This window comes from Felis catus, chromosome B3, assembly GCF_018350175.1.
Source record: "Felis catus isolate Fca126 chromosome B3, F.catus_Fca126_mat1.0, whole genome shotgun sequence".
Taxonomy (NCBI): Eukaryota; Metazoa; Chordata; class Mammalia; order Carnivora; family Felidae; genus Felis; species Felis catus.
In genome coordinates this window covers 97455702-97474371 of record NC_058373.1, presented here as the reverse complement: position 1 = coordinate 97474371, position 18670 = coordinate 97455702, and the positions used below count along the sequence as shown (strand labels likewise).

Here is an 18670-nt window from a genome sequence, read left to right as displayed (position 1 = left end):
CATCTATGTTGCAAATGGCAAGATTTTATTCTTGTTTATGACTGAATAATATTTCATTTGTGTGTGTGTGTGTGTGTGTGTGTGTGTACACAACATCTTTATCTGTTCATTGATTGATGGATGCTTGGGTTGCTTCCATAATTTGGCTGTTGTAAATAATATTGAGATAAACATAGGGGTGCATATATCCTTTTGAATTAGTGTTTTCGTATTCTTTGGGTAAATATGCAGTAGTACAATTATTGGATCATATAGTTGTTGTATTTTTAATTTTTTGAGCAACCTCCATACTTTTTTTCCACAGTGGCTGCACCAGTTTACATTCCCACCGACAGTATACAAGGGTTCCTTTTTTTCCACATCCTTGCCAACACTTGTCACTTCTTGTGTTTTTGATTTTAGCCATTCTGACAGGTGTGAGGTGATAGTCCATTGTGGTTTTTGATTTGCATTTCCCTGAATGTGAGTGATGTTGTAAATATATTGTTAATAAAAATCATAACTTTATGTAATATTGAAATTAAAATGTGGTATCAGTATTTAAGATGTAAGAGGATCAAATCCATCATGTTGCATGTGATTTTCAGGTCTTGCTGTATAGAAACTCTGTACTTGGGTACTGAAGCATTGTGGTGTTTATATCACAGGAGAACCCATTCCGCCTCGGACCTTGACTGAAGCCGGCACAATGGCACTTTGCTACAGTGCTGCCTGGGATGCACGAGTTATCACTAGTGCTTGGTGGGTGTACCATCATCAGGTAATAAGGGCTGTGGTCCTTTTTCTTAATTTATTAAGAGCTATTGTGTACCAAATTTTGAGGGTATAGAAGTCAACAAGGCAAAGTACCTACTTTGATTGAGGCGACATTTTGGTGGTGGAGAAAAACACATACATAATGTCTGGTAACAAGTGCTATAACGTTTTTTCTTTAAAGCAGAGTAGGCACTAAAGAGTGATTGGGGCTACTGTTTTGAAAGTAGTGTCAGGGAAGGCCTTTCTAGGAAAGTAAGATTTGAGCAGACACCTAAAGGAAGAGAATGATTTATGCAGTTATATAAGATGAAGAGTGTTCCTCTTCATCTTTGTTGGAATTTTCTGATCTCTCTTTGGCCCTTCCTGAAAAACAGTTATATCCAGTGTTTTTTATTCATTTGGCTTTAGTAATTGTCCTTCTTTGTCGTTATTGCTGTTACTTGATACTTCATTCCATATTTGACTTCATTTTCTGTTTCACATTTTCAATAATTGCAATTGATAATGATATATTACAGGGTCTTACAGCTATACAGCAAGATAAAGAGTTCATTACTATTATCCTCCCTTAGGTTCATCTTGTATCTATTTATAGTCATTATTTTCTGCTTATACTATGATACTGTGTTTTCAGGAAATTAATATCATTTCTGGTATTATATTTTCTACCTGTTATAAAAGTGGTTTTAATTCTTTCATTGAACAGGTTTTTTAATGGTGAAATTAGTGTGCTTTTAATCCCTCCAAAAACTATGACAAAGGTACTCTCAGATTTGGGGGTTTCGCAGATAACATACAATTTTTAAATACATCATTTTATTTCCTAAAATGAAAGGTTATTTTACTACCCCCAAAACAGTATCTTAGGAAAGGACTTTATTTAGTAAATATAGTTTGTTTTTTAATTTTTTTGTTTATTTTTGAGAGAGAGAGAGAGAGAGTGCGTGCACACACATGTGGGGGAGGGGCAGAGAAAGAGACAGAATCTGAGGCAGGTTCCAGACTCTGAGCTGTCAGCACAGAACCTGATGCAGGATTCAAACTCACAAACCATGAGATCATGACCTGAGCCGAAGTCAAGTGCTTAATCGACTGAGCCACCCAGGCGGGCGCCCCAGTATAGTTTTATTTTAGTAAATATAGTTTTATTAAACTTTTCTTATTTTTCCTATTATATCTCAAACCAGAGGAAATGTGTGAACAAGTTCTGCCTCTAATCCATGGCATTTGAAAATTATTGATGTAGTATATCCTTCATTATTTCTTTTCTTTGTTACTGCCAATGGTATTTCTGTCTTTGAAGAGATATTTCAGTATTGAGAATTTTTACTAAATCATAAACTTTTCAGGAGATGGTGCTATTTACTTAAATATGACTTTACTTTCTTGAGTGAAAAATTTAAAAACACGTGTCTTAAGACAACAGTATGATGTGGTATTGTGTTCCTCAGGTGTCTAAAACAGCACCAACTGGAGAATATTTGACAACAGGAAGCTTCATGATACGAGGTAATGATTATGGAGACCGGTTTGAGGACCATTACTTACTAATATTTTCAGAACAGAAATTATTATGATTTCATATATGAAATCTATTATTAAATAAGGAAAATTTTGTGCTGCTGTGGCAGATTTAGCATTTGTTATGTCATCTCCATAGATACTTTTCTTGACGAGGATGTGCTTTCATATAACATGACCTTTTTTTCTAAAAGATTATTCAGGGATTGACTAACCCAAAGATGAGAGCAAGCATTCATATTTTTTCTTTCTTAATTCCTGTTCCTATACATAATGCCAAATTCTGTGTTCCTTCATGACAGAGAAAAGACCAAATGAATGTGACCATTGGTGTCAGATAATTTGTAAGCATAAAATGGAAAAAAACAATTTTTAACATTTATTTTTATTATGTTTTATAGGAAAGAAGAATTTCCTTCCTCCCTCGTATCTAATGATGGGGTTTAGTTTCCTCTTTAAGGTATCCTTCAGCTTCTCTGTTAATGTTTTTTTTAATTTTCTTTAGTCTTACCTAAAATTTCATCAGTGAAAAATAACTATTTCCATAGGTAGATGAGTCTTGTATTTGGAGACATCGGGGTGAAAGAAAAGTCAGAGTGCAGGATGAAGACATGGAAACATTGGCAAGTTGCACACGTGAACTCATATCAGAAGAAATGGAACAACTAGGTAGTTTACAGATTTTAATAAAGTAGCTTATAGTGTTACCTTTTGTCTAGTTTTGCTTCTGAATTCTTAGAAGATCGTATCTACTTTGGGATAATTGAAATTTCAAAAATACAGTTGCTGTCAATTTTACTGAATTTTGTTTTTGGAAATGTTAAACATACTTGTTCTAATGAATTATACAGTATTTAATTGGACCATAACTACTATGTAAACAAATGTAGTAAAACTTCGGTATTTAATGGGTCATATGTAAATGTGTTCAGCAAAGATAGACTCAGGTATTTGTGAATGAGCATTTACTTTTGGATTTAATAATTAGAACTTATACAGAGATGAATTTATAATAAGTAGAATTTCTCATGTGAGACTTTGGCTTGATGTAATAATACATTTGCTTCAAGTAGAGAGCAACTGTGTTTGCTGGAATAAATTTAGTCACCTACCTTAAAGGAATAGGGAAAGTATGCCCACTGTTTTACTTTTACAGTTATTCTTTTTCCTAGGGTCATTCTTCTTTAGGAGTAATATTGCAGCTTCATTTATGACTACTGTTGTATCACAAGATTTTATTTTTTTTTTATTTTTTTTTTTTAATTTTTTTTTCAACGTTTTTTATATTTATTTTGGGACAGAGAGAGACAGAGCATGAACGGGGGAGGGGCAGAGAGAGAGGGAGACACAGAATCGGAAACAGGCTCCAGGCTCCGAGCCATCAGCCCAGAGCCCGAGGCGGGGCTCGAACTCACGGACCGCGAGATCGTGACCTGGCTGAAGTCGGACGCCTAACCGACTGCGCCACCCAGGCGCCCCAACAAGATTTTATTTTTTTGAATTTTCACAATGTTTCTGACACTGTACAAAGTTCTTTACGTTATTTTTATTTTTATTTTTTGTTGTTTAACATTTATTCATTTTTGAAAGGCAGAGACAGAGTGCGAATGGGGGGGGGGGGGGCAGAGAGAGAGGGAGACGCAGAAACAGAAGCAGGCTCCAGGCTTCGAGCTGTCAGCACAGAGCCCAGTGCGGGGCTCGAACTCATGGACTGCAAGATCATGACCTGAGCCGAAGTCGGCCACTTAACCGACTGAGCCACCCAGGCGCCCCCTGTTTACATTATTTTTAACTGAATTCTCACAACCGTCTTTGTCAGATGGTGATGGCATCTCCTTTTATTAGGGAGCCAATTAGGTAATATTATTACTAGACAGTGTTTCTTTTGCAAAGGTATGAATACCTTCTGTGTGCCAATTATATTGCATGTATTGTCTCATTTCACTTCTCATGTGCAAATTACAATAACAGCAGTAGAATTTATGGAATTACTTTTCCTGTCCTCCTCTTTGGAAATACCTAACCAAGACAAGTTAAAGTTTTCATTATAGAAATGGTTGCATTGTCCAAGATATTGTGGTAAAGTATCTCGGAGAGCATTTATTCCAACCAGTTCATGATACAAGAGAATCCTTTTTTGTCTGAGTACCCTTTGGGGATGTGATCAGGCTTTTTTTTTTTTTTTTTTTTTGGTGATGTCTTGGAGACACAGAGAGTCAACAGAATATTATTGTTTTTGAAGTTTTCAAGGTAATCCTCTAGGTTTGTTATGGTGATAGCACTCTGACTTTTCTTAATGATGATTCTACAGACGGAGGTGACAGTAGCAGTGACGAAGATAAAGAGGAATCACACGAAACTCCTGTGGAAGTGGAGCTTATGAGTCAGGTTGACCAGGAGGATATCACTATTCACAGTGGTGGAGATGAGCTAAATGATGAAATAATTCAGGAAGAGAGCTCGGAAGATGAAGGAGAATCTGAAGAAGTGGTAAAAGATCAGGAACCTGTTGCTGAAATGATGGATGAAGGCGAAGACACATTAAATTATCCTGACACTACCATTGATTTGTCCCACCTTCAATCTCAAAGGTAATTAAAACCTATTACAGCTAGGAATGATGGAAGAGTTAATCCTTACAAAGATAATAACATGATTGACTTCAGTACTTTTACCCTCCATTGTCCTACAGTCTTACTATCTTTTTACTGTTTGATTGGGGGGGTAGATCTCTGTACAGAAATTTCGAGGACCCAGTGTAGAAAAATACAGTAAATATGAAAATGGCCAAAGTAGGTCAAAATAGAAACAAGTAAATGAATATAAATGCTAATAATGTAAGAGAGGCAGTTCCATTAAAAAAAAAAAATAGGTGTTTTAATCTTTAATGTCTTATTGATCACCAGGTAAACAATAACATAGTTCTGAAAGCTCTATCACTGGAGTAATTAGGAACACCTTAGGAGTCTGACCAGAATTGGGTCTTAGGGGGTGTCATAGGGTAACTTACTCTGTGTCTCAGCTTAAGTTTCATTCTCTGTGAAAATGGAATGTTACTCCTTTCATTGGGTTTTGGTGAAGATTATTTGTATATAAAGAATCTGGCAGTGCCTGGGACATAGTAAGTGTTCAATACATGTCTGCTATTTAAGAATATATTTAGAAGTGTGAGATGAGCAATTTGATTGTTTTTTAAAATTTTGTCAATGTTTGAAAGTTTGTAGGATTGCCAGTAATTAAGCGTATGATATGGGAATGTTTGCAGACTTTAAATGAATGCCTTTTACAACCTAGTAGATGCCTCGTTCTGTTTTCATAGGTCCCTCCAGAAATTGGCTTCAAAAGAAGAATCTTCTAGTATGGTAAGCTGTTTTCAAAGTTCTGTGAAGAACATCATGTTCTTCTCAATGAGTAATTTTGTACTTTTTAATTTTACTTTCTGAAAAATTAATAGTAGTGATGTTATTGTTTGTATTTGCTTGTGTTTTTTTTGTTTTAATTTTAATAGAGTGACAGTAAATTACAGAGCCGGAGACATTTGTCAGCCAAGGAAAGAAGGTAAACATATTTGTGTTATCTAACTGAAAAGCATATAATTTTTTTTCTTACCGACAGTTCAGTTATGACAGATCACTTGGCTATTCCAAAGACTTCCCTTATTAAAATTACCAAGATTTAGCATAAACCTTGTTTAGTTCTTAATATTCAGCTCTCATAGGTTTTTCTGTTTTAGAGCCCTGATCTGTCACTACAATCAGTTATATAGGTAAAGTAACATGAGTGAGACCCTTTGTTACGTAAATATATGCAATAGCGATTGCAGTGCATTAAATTGACTGGTTCTAGGATAATATTGACAGGAATACTTGAAAATAACTAGGAAAGTTTTATTTAATAAAAAGACTTTTTTTCTTTCTTTCTTTTTTTTTTTTTAACATAGCAGGCCTCAGAAGGCAAATAGAAAGGGGGAAGCAGAAGGAAAGAAACAACTATAGGGTAAAAGAAAAAAACCCACTATAGGGCTAAAAAAAAAAAAAAAAAGAAAAGAAAAAGGCTATACAGCTAGTAAAGCACTCTAGAGACCCTAGGGTGGAGTGGACGATAGGCCTTCTTGTTTTACGAAGGTAGTCATGAAACAGTTTCAGTGATCTCTCTGAGGACATGGCACTATGCTAGATACTGAGTATACAAAGAGGTAAAATATAAAATGTGTGCCTTCGAGAAGTTTTTGAGTCCTGGATCAGGAAAGAGCCATATGGTAGGGATACAGTAGTTCAGGGGTAAGAAATTGCTATGAGTTCAGGTGTTTTGGGAAATACCATCATAAGTATACCTTAAAGATGTGTTAGAACTTATTTAGGTAAATGAAGGTAAGATGGTCAGAGATTCAGAAGAAAATAAGCATGAACAGAACAGGGCACGGAATTGGAAATATTACACATAGTGCTTTGGGGAAATGATAGACTGAGGTGAAAGGAGCAAAAAGTTCATGTTTGTGAACTGGTAGATGGTAAGATTGGCAAAGTGAATTTGGACCAAAAGTGGAGAAGTTATTAGAATGATAAATTAAGGGTTTTTGGACTTTCTCCTGAAAGTGATGAGCACTTTTGGGAGACTTTAAATGGGAATGGGATACAGGTAGGAAGACTAGAAGTTCACATAGAGCGGATTACGGGGAAACACTGGAGGAAGGTCTAGGTAGGAAGTGATGAGGACCTGGACTGGACAGTGGCAGTGGGGATAAAAAGATTGCACATGAAAAATAGCATAGTAATAGAATTTCCCCTTCCTCCTTAATCTGCATATTTTTATCCATTATTTATTCAACTAGCCTGGCAACAGATATTTTATTGAATATTTAAGATCAGTCAAGGCCATGCTGACTTAAGACTGCAGATCCCAGTGCCTGGTCATTAAGGCGTGAAGGGACTGAATGTGGCTACTGAGTAAGGATAAGTAAAGGGTGTAACGGTGTATTAAGCCTGGCTGACAGAATGATAAATCCATGAACAAAAAATTTTCAACTTTTTCCAGTGTGATGATTTGTGCTTCTTTTATAGTGTAGCCTGGTGGTTATGAAGTTAAGCAGGAGCCATGATCTTTTACATATTGTACATGTTCTCCTTCCCCTGTACTATTTTAAGGCACTAAAGATTTGAAATTCAAAGAATTAGATGTTCCCATTTCATTTATGTTTAGGGAAATGAAGAAGAAAAAGCTTCCAAGTGACTCAGGGGATTTAGAAGTGATAGAGGTAAAGGACAAAGAAAAAGAAAATGCTCTACACATTGAAACTCATCAGAACACAAGCAAAAGTGTCCCAGCTGTGCAGCCAATGAAGCGAGGACAAAAGGTAATAAAACTTGGGAGTGAACTGTTAAACTTAGTACTCTTTGGCTCACAAATGAAGTTATGAGGCTCTTAATTTTTTTTAAGTTTAAGCGAAACAAAAGATGTAGGCAAAAAAATAATCCTATGTGAGTTTCTTTGAAAATTAGTTAAAAAGAGACAAGGTTTGGGGAACATGGAGATCACTGTTCTATGTTCCTTGAAGATCATCTAGATACAAGCTCTCATTTTATGTAGAAGAAGAATTAGAAGATTGTGATTTGCTAGTGACACTCTGCTAGTAACAGCTGGTGCTGGTCGTTAGTGATATTTAGTGATACTTGTTTTTTACAAATATTAATGAGATTTTGGTTAGAGGTCCTATATTTCTTATTAAAGGTGGATAATGAAGGAAGAGGTAGTAGATACAGAATATACTTTAAAAAGTGCTGTAGCAGTGTAAAAAGAGGAAATTGTGAGCTAATATGTATCCATTTATCACTATAAAAATTAAATTCCTTTGAAATCTTAATAAACGTCATGTTTTATGATTTTCCCTCCATCCATAGTGGTCACAATTTCCTGGATTTTTTTTGTCCAGTGGACCTCAAAAAAATAAAGGGATGTGCTGAGCATATGGAAGAGAAAAATATAATTACATTCAGGGGCACCTGGGTGGCTCAGTCGGTTAAGCCACCGACTCAGTTTGGCTCAGGTCATGATCTCATGGTTTGTGAGTTCGAGCTCACATTGGGTTCTGCACTATGACAGTGTGGAGCCTGCTTGGGATACTCTCTCCCTCTTTCTCTTTGCCTACCGTGCATGTTCTCTCAAATAAACTTGTACATTCAACATGACTTTAATCACAATTGAGATTTTAACTTACTTGATAAAATAATTCTAAAGTTCATTTCAAAGAGTAAATATTAGAGAGTTGCTAAGGAAATCTTGAAAAAGAAGATTGAGGAGGGATTTCCTTACTAGGTAGTAAAACATTTCATGTTAGAACTATTAAAACAGTATGGTATTAACATAGAAAAAGCCAAATACAAAAAGTGAAACTGAATAAAATCTAGACATAGGACATTAACTGTAATATTTAAACATTTAGTATGTGATAAAATACTATTACAGATTATTGGGGAAAGTATCAAATATTCAAAATTAGTGGTTAGTCATGTTAAAAAAAAAAATACTTCCAGGTGACAAAAAGAACCATTTATAAAATGGAAAGACCGATGGCAAATGTGAAAAAAAAAAAAAAAGTGATAAAAGGAAATTCCACCCATCAAATTAATAGAAAATGTGTATTCAGTCATTCAGTAAATGTTTGAGTGCACACCATGGGAATTCCCATCAAGAGTCCTATCAATGTATTGACCCTTTGACTCAGCAATTCTACCTTTAGGAATTTATCCTAAAAAAATCATGTGCATGCACTAGCATAAGGATATTCATCAGGTTGATATTTGTAATTGCAAAAAACAAACCAAAAATTGAAAAAAATCTTAAATGCCCAACAACATAAAATAACATGGTGCTTTCATACAATGAAATATTCTGCAGATAAAGTTCCAAGGCAAATCCTGAGGGTCTTTATTAAAAGACATTGAAGTTTTAGATAATTTTGTGGAGAACTTTCATCTTTACCACATTGAGTTTACCTGTCCGTGAATGTGACTATAGTCTTGTAAGAATATTTTATAGTCTTCAGTAAAGATATATTTTCCCATAGAGTTTTATACATCTTATCTGTTCCTGCTTCTAATTTTTCTTACTTTTTGTTAATGGTATATTTTTAAAACTTTCACTTCCTATCATTACTGGTTTGTGGGGAGATGATTTTCTTACATTGATTTAGTATTAGGTAATCTTACTGTACATTTTAGTATTCCATTTGTAGGCAGCATTAGTGTCTCCAAATAATGGCTTTTCTTCTAATCCTAATATCTATTACTTCTGTTTTTTGCATTGGCTCAAACATTAGTACAGTGTTGCATAGAAGTAATAACAGGGTGTATCTTTGTTAATTATACATTAAAGGGACTGTTGCTAAGATTTTTATCATTGTGGGATGTTTCCCGGGAGTTGTCGGTTGGTAGATAGCCTTTATGAAGGGTTATTTTTAATATTAAATTTATTGAATGCCTTTTCTGCATTCCTTATGCTTTTTCTTCCCTTAGTTAATGTGGTAAATTACTTAAGAAAATCGATTAAATTGGCCTCTGATTTTTCATACTGCCCTTGGGGTTTTGCTATCTAGGTTATACCAGTTTCATAAAATAAGTTTGGAAGGTTTTCCTTTTTCTGCTCTCTAGAACTTTGTATAAAATGGAGATCGTTCCTTGAAATGTGATAGATAGCGTTTGCTTATAACTGGACCTGGTGTTTTGGCAGTTTGTGGGTCGGTTTTTAAGTATAGTAAAACTTTGGTTTGTGAGCATTATCGGTTCTGGAAACATGCTTGTTATCCAAAGCACTTTGTAATCAGGAAATTTGTGATCATGTGACATTCGGTGTCACGTAATACTCGTGTTGCAAGACATCGCTCATTTATCAAGTTAAAATTTATTAGAAATGTTTGCTTGTCTTGTGGAACACATGCAGAACAGGTTACTTGCAATGCAAGGTTTTACTTTTACTTTGTACCAGCTACCCTGCTAGGTACTGCACATTCAGTGGTAAACAAGAAAGACCAAATTTCTGCCTTCGTTGTACAAAATACCAATTTTGGGAAGAAGTCACATACACGAAGATCATATTGTTCATCCCCCTCTCTTGGTTTCTGTACTTTACTTTTGGCTCTTTACTTTTTTAATTTACATCCAAATTAGTTAGCATATAGTGCGACAATGATTTCAGGAGTAGATTCCTTAGTGCCCCTTATCCATTTAGCCCACCCCCCCCAATAACCCGTCCAGTAACCCTCAGTTTGTTCTCTATATTTATGAGTCTCTTCTGTTTTGTCCCCCCTCCTTGTTTTTATATTTGTTTCCCTTCCCATATGTTCATCTGTTTTGTCTCTTAAAGTCCTCAGATGAGTGAAGTCATATGATTTTTGTCTTTCTCTAATTTCACTTAGCATAATACCCTCCAGTTCCATCCATGTAGTTGCAAATGGCAAGACTTCATTCTTTTTGATTGCTGAGTAATACTCCATTGTGGGTGTGTGTGTGGGTGTGGGTGTGTGTGTGTGTGTACACACACACACACACACCCACACCCACACCCACACACACACACCACATCTTTATCCATTCATCCATCGATGGACATTTGGGCTCTTTCCATACTTTGGCTATTGTTGATAGTGCTGCTATAAACATGGGGGTGCATGTGTCTCTTCGAAACAGCACACCTGTATCCCTTGGATAAATGCCTACTAGTGCAATTGCTGGGTCGTAGGGTAGTTCTATTTTTAGTTTTTTGAGGAACCTCCATACTGTTTTCCAGAGAGGCTGCACCAGTAACTTGTTCTGTGAGTGTTTCACAAGAGCAGCACACATTTCTAATAAATTTTAGCTAATGATAAACGAGCAATATCTTGGAATACGAGTGGTATGTGATGCTGGATCACAATGGAGCCAATGGTTCTTGAAATTCACTTTGATATACAAGTGCTTAGACATTAAAAAAAAAGGAGGGGGGGTGCACCTGGGTGGCTCAGTTGGCCAAGCGGCCTTCGGCTCAGGTCACGATCCCATGGTCTGAGTTCAAGCCCTGTGTCGGGCTCTGTGATGACAGCTCAGACCCTGGAGCCTGCTTTGGATTCTGTGTCTCTCTCTCTCTGCCCCTCCCTGCTTGCACTCTGTCTGTCTCTCAAAAATAAATGAAACATTAAAACAAAAAATATACAAGTGCTTAGGACTGTAAGCATGTATATGGAACAGATTATGCTCTGAAACCAAAGTTGTACTGTATATGCTAATTAAATTTTCTCCAGTGATGATAGGTCCATTCAGTTTTGTTTCTTCAAAGTTGAGTTTCCTAACTTCTGTTTTCCAAACTGTTCTTTTCATTGGGTTTTCCATTTCTTGGTTCAGTTTCATGATAATATTGTTCATTTTACTGTCAGGTTAAAAAGAAATTTTTTTTTAATGCTTTTACTTTTTTTGAGAGAGAGTACAAGTGGGGGAGTGCAAGAGAGAGAGGGAGACACAGAATCTGAAGCAGGCTCCAGGCTCCAAGCTGTCAGCACAGAGCCACGAACCGTGAGATCATGACCTGAGCTGAAGTCGGACGATTAGTAGACTGAGCCATCCAGGCCCCCCTTTCAGGGTTGTTTTTGTTTTTGAGGCATAATGTACATATAGTAAAATGCACAAATCTAGACTGTTTAGATCAGTGAATTTTTAAACACACGTGTATCTGTGAAGCCACCATCATGTGATACTTAAATGTTTCCAGTACTCACTCTTCCAGAAAGCCCGCACTTGCGCCTAATTAGTATTCCCACCAAAAAAAAAAAAATCTTAATCGCTGTTGTGTATAGCTAAGAGTTGAATGCTGATTTATAGCATTCATGTTGTGTTTGGCTTTAGTAGATAACTACCAGTTTTCTGGAGTACTTCACCAATTTCCTCTTAAGCAGAATATCCGAATTATAATTGTTCTGCATTGTAACATTTGGTATCGTCAGGAGTCTTTTGGTCATTCAAGCATGTATATACCACAGTCTTATTCTGGCTTTAATTTGTATGACCCTGAATACTAATGATATTGAACACTTTTTCATGTTTATTAGACATCTGTCCTCTTTTTGAAGTGCCCAGTTGTAAAAATTAGGTTGTCCAGCTTTGTCATTAATGTATATGAGTTCTTTGAAATTCTGAATATAGGTCTTTTCTTGGATGTATAGGTTAGAAATACTTTTCAGGCTTCCTTTTTTTATTTTTTTATTTTAGGCAGAGAGGGAGCTCTTGAGCTGGAGAGAGAGGGGCAGAGGGAGAAACAGAATCCCAGGCAGGCTCCATGCTCATCAAGGGCCCCAACACAGGGCTTGATTCCATGACCCTGGGATCATGACCCAAGCCAAAATTGAGTGTCAGATGCTCAGCTCACTGAGCCACCAGGCACCCTCAGTCTTGCTTTTTTTTCATGTGTTTTTGATGAGCAGCATCTGTTAATTTTAATGAAATCTGAATCACCAATCTTTTATAGTTTTTTTTTGTGTCCTGTTTAAAGAAATCTTTAAAATTTGTAAAGATTTTACAAGATTTATAAGATCTTGTAAAATTTGTATTTGGGCCCCAGCTAAGATTAATAAAGACAAAAATAAAATCTTTGGAGGTGAGGCCTAGATGTCTGTTTTTAAAAATTACTAGACGAAAAAAAAAATTACTAGGTGATTTGGAAGTGTAGCCCAGGTAAAAGGTAAAGATTAAAGCCAGTTTGTTGAGAAAATTCAAAGCTTTAAGTGCCTTGCCTTTATCCAGACTAGCTTTGCTGCCTTGTTTCCTGTTCTTCCTCTATATGTATATTCTGACTCCAACCAAATGCAATAACTTGCTGTTAGTATACTGTCCTGTTTTTACCTTATAATCCTGCTTTTTATATAATCCCTGATACTGTAAAATTTACTTAAGACTTTCAAGTTTTATTTTATTTCTTCCCCACAGTTCTTGCTTAAGCTGAAAGAAATTTCTTTCTCTGAAGTATCTTAGGAATAATGTTTGCATTTAGAATATGTTGCATTAATTTATCCTTGCTCTTATATGTATTTTTTTCTACCAGATGGTAAACTCCTTGAGGCTGAGGACTATGGTTTATCCATCTTCTTAGCCTCCATGTTGTTTATTATAATGGTACCTTGCTTGGTAACCATTTCTGACAGAGAATAGGAGCACCTTTTTTTTTTTTTTCTAATTTTTTTTTTTTAATGCTTGTTTATTTTTGAGAGAGAGAGAGAGACAGAGCTCAAGAAGGGAAGGGCCAGAGAGAGAGGGAGACACAGAATCTGAAGCAGGCTCCAGGCTCCGAGCTGTCAGCACAGAGCCCGATGTGGGGCTCGAACTCACAGACTGCAAGATCATGACCTGAGCCGAAGTCGGACGCTCAACCGACTGAGCCACCCAGGCGCCCCAGGAGCACCTTTTCTTTACAAACATTTGTTGACATTTTTTAACTGAAGTTTTCCAAGTAAAATCTTTTGATTTTGTAGAGTAAAATGAAAAAAATGAAGGAAAAATACAAAGACCAAGATGAAGAAGAACGTGAACTCATCATGAAATTGCTGGGGGTAAGTAACATCTAAAAGTCTTTTCTTCCTTTGTTTTTTAAGGAGCATCCAGACCACGGCCTATCATATGGTAGGATTCAATACATTTTTGTTAAAATATAGACAGTATTGGCACAAAAACAGACACTCGGATCAGTGGAACAGAATAGAGAACCCAGAAATGGATCCACAAACGTATGGCCAACTGATCTTTGACAAAGCAGGAAAGAATATCCAGTGGAATAAAGACAGTCTCTTCAGCAAGTGGTGCTGGGAAGACTGGACAGCGACATGCAGAAGAATGAACCTGGACCACTTTCTTACACCATACACAAAAATAAACTCAAAATGGATAGAAGACCTAAATGTAAAGCAGGAAGCCATCAATCCTCGAGGAGAAAGCAGGCAAAAACCTCTTTGATCTTGGCTGCAGCAACTTCTTACTCAACATGTCTCCAGAGGCAAGAGAAACAAAAGCAAAAATGAAATACTGGGACCTCATCAAAATAAAAAGCTTTTGCACAGAGAAGGAAACAATCAGCAAAACTAAAGGCAACTGACGGAATGGGAGAAGATATTTGCAAATGACATATCAGCTAAAGGGTTAGGATCCAAAATCTGTAAAGAACTTTTCAAACTCAACACCCAAAAGACAAATAATCCAGTGAAGAAATGGGCAAAAGACATGAATAGACACTTCTCCAAAGAAGACATCCAGATGGCCAACTGACACATGAAAACATGCTCAACATCACTCATCTTAAGGGAAATACAAATCAAAACCACAACGAGATACCACCTTACACCTGTCAGAATGGCTAAAATGAACAACTCAGGCAACAACAGATGTTGGCAAGAATGTGGAGAAAGAGGATTTCTTTTGCACTGCTGGTGGGAATGCAAGCTGGTGTAGCCACTCTGGAAAACAGTATGGAGGTTCCTCAAAAAATTAAAAATAGAACTACCCTAGGACCCAGCAATTGCACTACTAGGCATTTATCCATGGGATACAGGTATGGTTTTTCGAAGGGACACATGCACCCCAGTGTTTACAGCAGCACTATCAACAATAGCCAAAGTATGGAAAGAGCCCAAATGTCCATCAATGGATGAATGGATAAAGATGTGGTATATATATACAATGGAGTCTTACCTGGCAATCAAAAGAATGAAATCTTGCTATTTGCAACTATGGATGGAACTAGAGGGTATTAGGCTAAGCGAAATTACAGAAAGACATATCATATGATGACTTCAGTCGTATGAGGACTTTAAGATACAAACCATATTAACAGAAGGGAAGCAAAAATAATATAAAAACAGGGAGGGGGACAAAACATAATAGACTCAAATCTGGAGAACAGAGGGTTACTGGAGTGGTGGGGGGGGGGGTGGGCTAAATGGGTAAGGGGCATTAAGGAATCTACTCCTGAAATCATTGTTGCACTGTATGCTAACTTGGGTGTAAATTAAACAAATAAATAAAAAACTTTTAAAATATTGACAATATTGAACATACTTACATTATTTTACCTCTATGAATTAAAGTCTGCAGGTTCAAACAAAGAAGAAAAGGGGAAGAAGGGGAAGAAAGGAAAAACAAAGGATGAACCTGTGAAGAAACAGCCCCAGAAACCTAGAGGTGGACAAAGGGCTTCAGACAGCCTAAAGAAAGAAACTCCCTCCCTTGAGGTTGTAACTCCAGAGTTACAAGACTTGGCTGTAGATGATCCACATGATGACAAGGTAAGGCTACCACACATATGTGGGCTTTTGCTTCATTAATTAGGGTCACTAACCACCTCAGGTTCCCAAAATATGAGGCTTACAAGTGCTAAAACCAGGACAAGTGGTAACTTTATCCTTAATGGAAAAGTCATTTTAGAAATACAACCTAAAAGACTACATTTCCAGGATGTAAGCGTAAAAATGGTCATGTTCATAGGTAAGTAGTTTATCACAAGCCTTTAGAAAAGAATTGTATGGAGAGGCTTTGATTCTAGTGGGAACTTCGTTAAAATAAGACAAATAATTGGGATTATCTTGAAGAGGAGTAGGAATAAATTTGCGCTACTCTAGATTTTTCTATGAGAATATATGCTGTATTATCTTACATAATGTTGAAACTGCCAAGTGCTCTGGTTGAAAAACCAGTTAGAAGTTAACTTTTTTCCAGTTAAGATGGTTGCCTGAGATCTTGACATCTTGAGCAAATGATTTTATAAAGTTGGAAAAAATTTCACTTAGCCTGTATTTTATTTATTGCAGTTAAAGCTTTGGTTAGAATGGTTTGCTCTGTTCAGTGCAGATAATGCTTACAGGGATTCTAAATGTGTTACTGTTTTTTTCCTCTGGACAATGTTACTGTTTAGTGATGTTATAACTCAGTTTGATCCTCAGATTTTTTTACACTGTTCTCATATTTGTAATTCTGTAAACTGTAAACTCATAAATATTGGGGTGTAATGAATCATACATAAAAAATCTATCTGGAGATAATCTAAGCAAAGCAAAACAAAATTAAACTTACCTTTTTCTTTTATATTTACCTATTGTGTGTGTGTGTGTGTGTGAGAGAGAGAGTCTCAAGCAGGCTCCATACAGCACAGAGCCCGATGTGGGGCTCAAGCTCACAGTTGGTGAGATCATGACCTGAGCCAAAATCAAGAGTCAGACGCTTAACCAACTTGAGACACACAGGCGCCCCTAAGCTTACCTTAATAGTGAAAAATTCTTAGAACTGTTGAAAGACTAAAAAATAAAAGTTCTGTTCCCTAGGATTCTCCATTTTCTTTTGGCAAACATCAGATTTAGTTGTAATTTTAAATTGGCATTTTACATTTTACTGTTTTAGCATGTACTCCAAATGAAAGTCCTTAAAAAACAAAAAAACTTCAGAGAACAATCCTTTTTCTCTTTGAATTGCATTGTTCTCTAAAATATTAGATGCACAGGGCACCTGGGTGGCTTAGTCAGTTAAGCGTCCGACTTCATGTCATGATCTCGCGGTCCATGAGTTCGAGCCCCACATTGGGCTCTGTGCTGCCAGCTCAGAGCCTGGAGCCTGTTTCAGATTCTGTGTCTCCCTCTCTCTGACCCTCCCCCGTTCATGCTCTGTCTCTGTCTCAAAAATAAAAATAAATGTTAAAAAATAAAATAAAATAAAATATTAGATGCACAAATTAATTCACTAGAGTTTTGTGATACTGAAGAATACATTCTTGGGGTCCATAACCTGTTGGTTCAATGTGACAATCTTGCTATATTAATATTTTTTTCTCTTCATAGTTTTTAATCATGTGGAATTTCAATTTAAGTTATAGCTGACTTTTAAAATTTTATGTTTGGAGCAGGAAGAGCAAGATCTGGATCAACAGGGTAATGAGGTATGATTTTTGTGTTGGGGTCTCTACAGTGACACACAATGACTACAGTCTAGTTCCCAGAACATTTGACACACAGTTTCTAACTAATTAAAACTTTAGTGTATGTGCTGCCGAAGCAAGCACTAATTAAAACTTTAAAAGCTAAGACAAGATCACAGGCTCTGGAGTCCAACATTTTGGGTTTAAATCCTAACTTTGCTACATATAATTGCAACCTTGAGCCATTGTTTTTTGTGCTTCTGTTTCCTCATCTGAAGAGTGGGGATAATTGTCCTTACCAGGAGAGAGTTATTTTGAAAATACACATGAAGCATTTAGAGAAGTCCATGGCACATAGTAAACACTACTTGAACACCAAGCATCTTGTCTAAGGTTATTCATGTTGCTAAATAAATACGGCTCATCTTATAGGCAGCCCACCAAAGAGCAACTCTAAGAAGGCTAGAAGATTCTTCCTTAAGAACAGGCAAAAGTGTCCAGGGGCCGAGGGGAATGGGGAATGGGGACAGAAAAATCCCCGTGGTCAGGAACTAGTGGTCTAGCCAAAGTGTCAGTCTCATTTCCATGCAATGGATTTAAATCTATTTGTGGTCATTATTATACATTATTTTTAATCCATAGCAGTTTCCTGCAATGTACTGTTATCCAACAAGTTTTTTCTCCTTTTTCCCTTGTATGTATTTACAAGTGCCATTTTGAAAATCATGTGAGAATTATGCTATGGAAAAAATTTTTAGTAAAGAATAGAAGTATAAATACCACTTGGTCTTAAGACTGAAGGTCTATCGAGGGAAGGGTGGGGGAAAAAAGATCAGAAAAAGATAAAAATGATAAAAATATGAGTTGAAATATTAGAGTTTTCCTTTTTCTAGGACTGGTATGCATTTTATAATTGTTTTTCTTTTCCCTTTTAGGAAAATCTCTTTGACTCTTTGACAGGGCAGCCACATCCTGAAGATGTATTACTATTTGCCATCCCAATTTGTGCCCCTTACTCCACCATGACAAACTATAAGTAAGTCGTCTTTAGTTTACTCAAAATAGCTGACATAATGGTTATGAATTGTTTTGAAATTTCTATTTAGTAATACATGTAATTTCTTCTTAAAGATACAAAGTGAAACTTACTCCTGGAGTTCAGAAAAAGGGAAAAGGTATTTAAAATCTTTTTATGAATGATTTTGATCGCTTCTTCTCTGCACAGAAGTAGATTCTTCTATTTTTTATTTACAGCTGCAAAAACAGCCTTGAATAGTTTCATGCATTCCAAAGAAGCAACAGCAAGAGAAAAAGACTTATTTCGCAGTGTAAAGGTAAAGTATTCCTCCAGAAGTCTGGAGATGGGTGGTGCAGTTAAAAATGTTAGCAGTTATACTTTTCTACTTTTGGTTCTTTATTTAATACATGCCAAGCTGCAGCTCTTGTTTTGGTAGAAAATGCTGTCTTACTAGAAGAAGTAAAA

At 36.3% G+C, this 18670-nt stretch overlaps 1 protein-coding gene across 3 annotated transcripts in view; it reads left to right on the top strand.

Annotated features, from left to right (window-relative positions):
* Positions 1 to 18670, top strand: part of NEMF (nuclear export mediator factor) — a 57179-nt gene that overhangs the window by 36038 nt on the left and 2471 nt on the right. For 2 of the 3 annotated variants that reach the window (XM_045059887.1, XM_045059885.1), the window contains 14 exons: positions 648 to 760; positions 2208 to 2265; positions 2679 to 2737; positions 2826 to 2946; positions 4589 to 4868; positions 5597 to 5639; positions 5786 to 5835; positions 7477 to 7630; positions 13766 to 13843; positions 15371 to 15568; positions 17173 to 17208; positions 18123 to 18223; positions 18319 to 18362; positions 18442 to 18521. In XM_045059887.1, coding sequence (XP_044915822.1) covers positions 648 to 760; positions 2208 to 2265; positions 2679 to 2737; positions 2826 to 2946; positions 4589 to 4868; positions 5597 to 5639; positions 5786 to 5835; positions 7477 to 7630; positions 13766 to 13843; positions 15371 to 15568; positions 17173 to 17208; positions 18123 to 18223; positions 18319 to 18362; positions 18442 to 18521 — 1415 coding nt within the window. The remainder of the gene's footprint in view (positions 1 to 647; positions 761 to 2207; positions 2266 to 2678; positions 2738 to 2825; positions 2947 to 4588; positions 4869 to 5596; positions 5640 to 5785; positions 5836 to 7476; positions 7631 to 13765; positions 13844 to 15370; positions 15569 to 17172; positions 17209 to 18122; positions 18224 to 18318; positions 18363 to 18441; positions 18522 to 18670) is intronic. The other variant, XM_023255673.2, reaches the window with a different exon arrangement.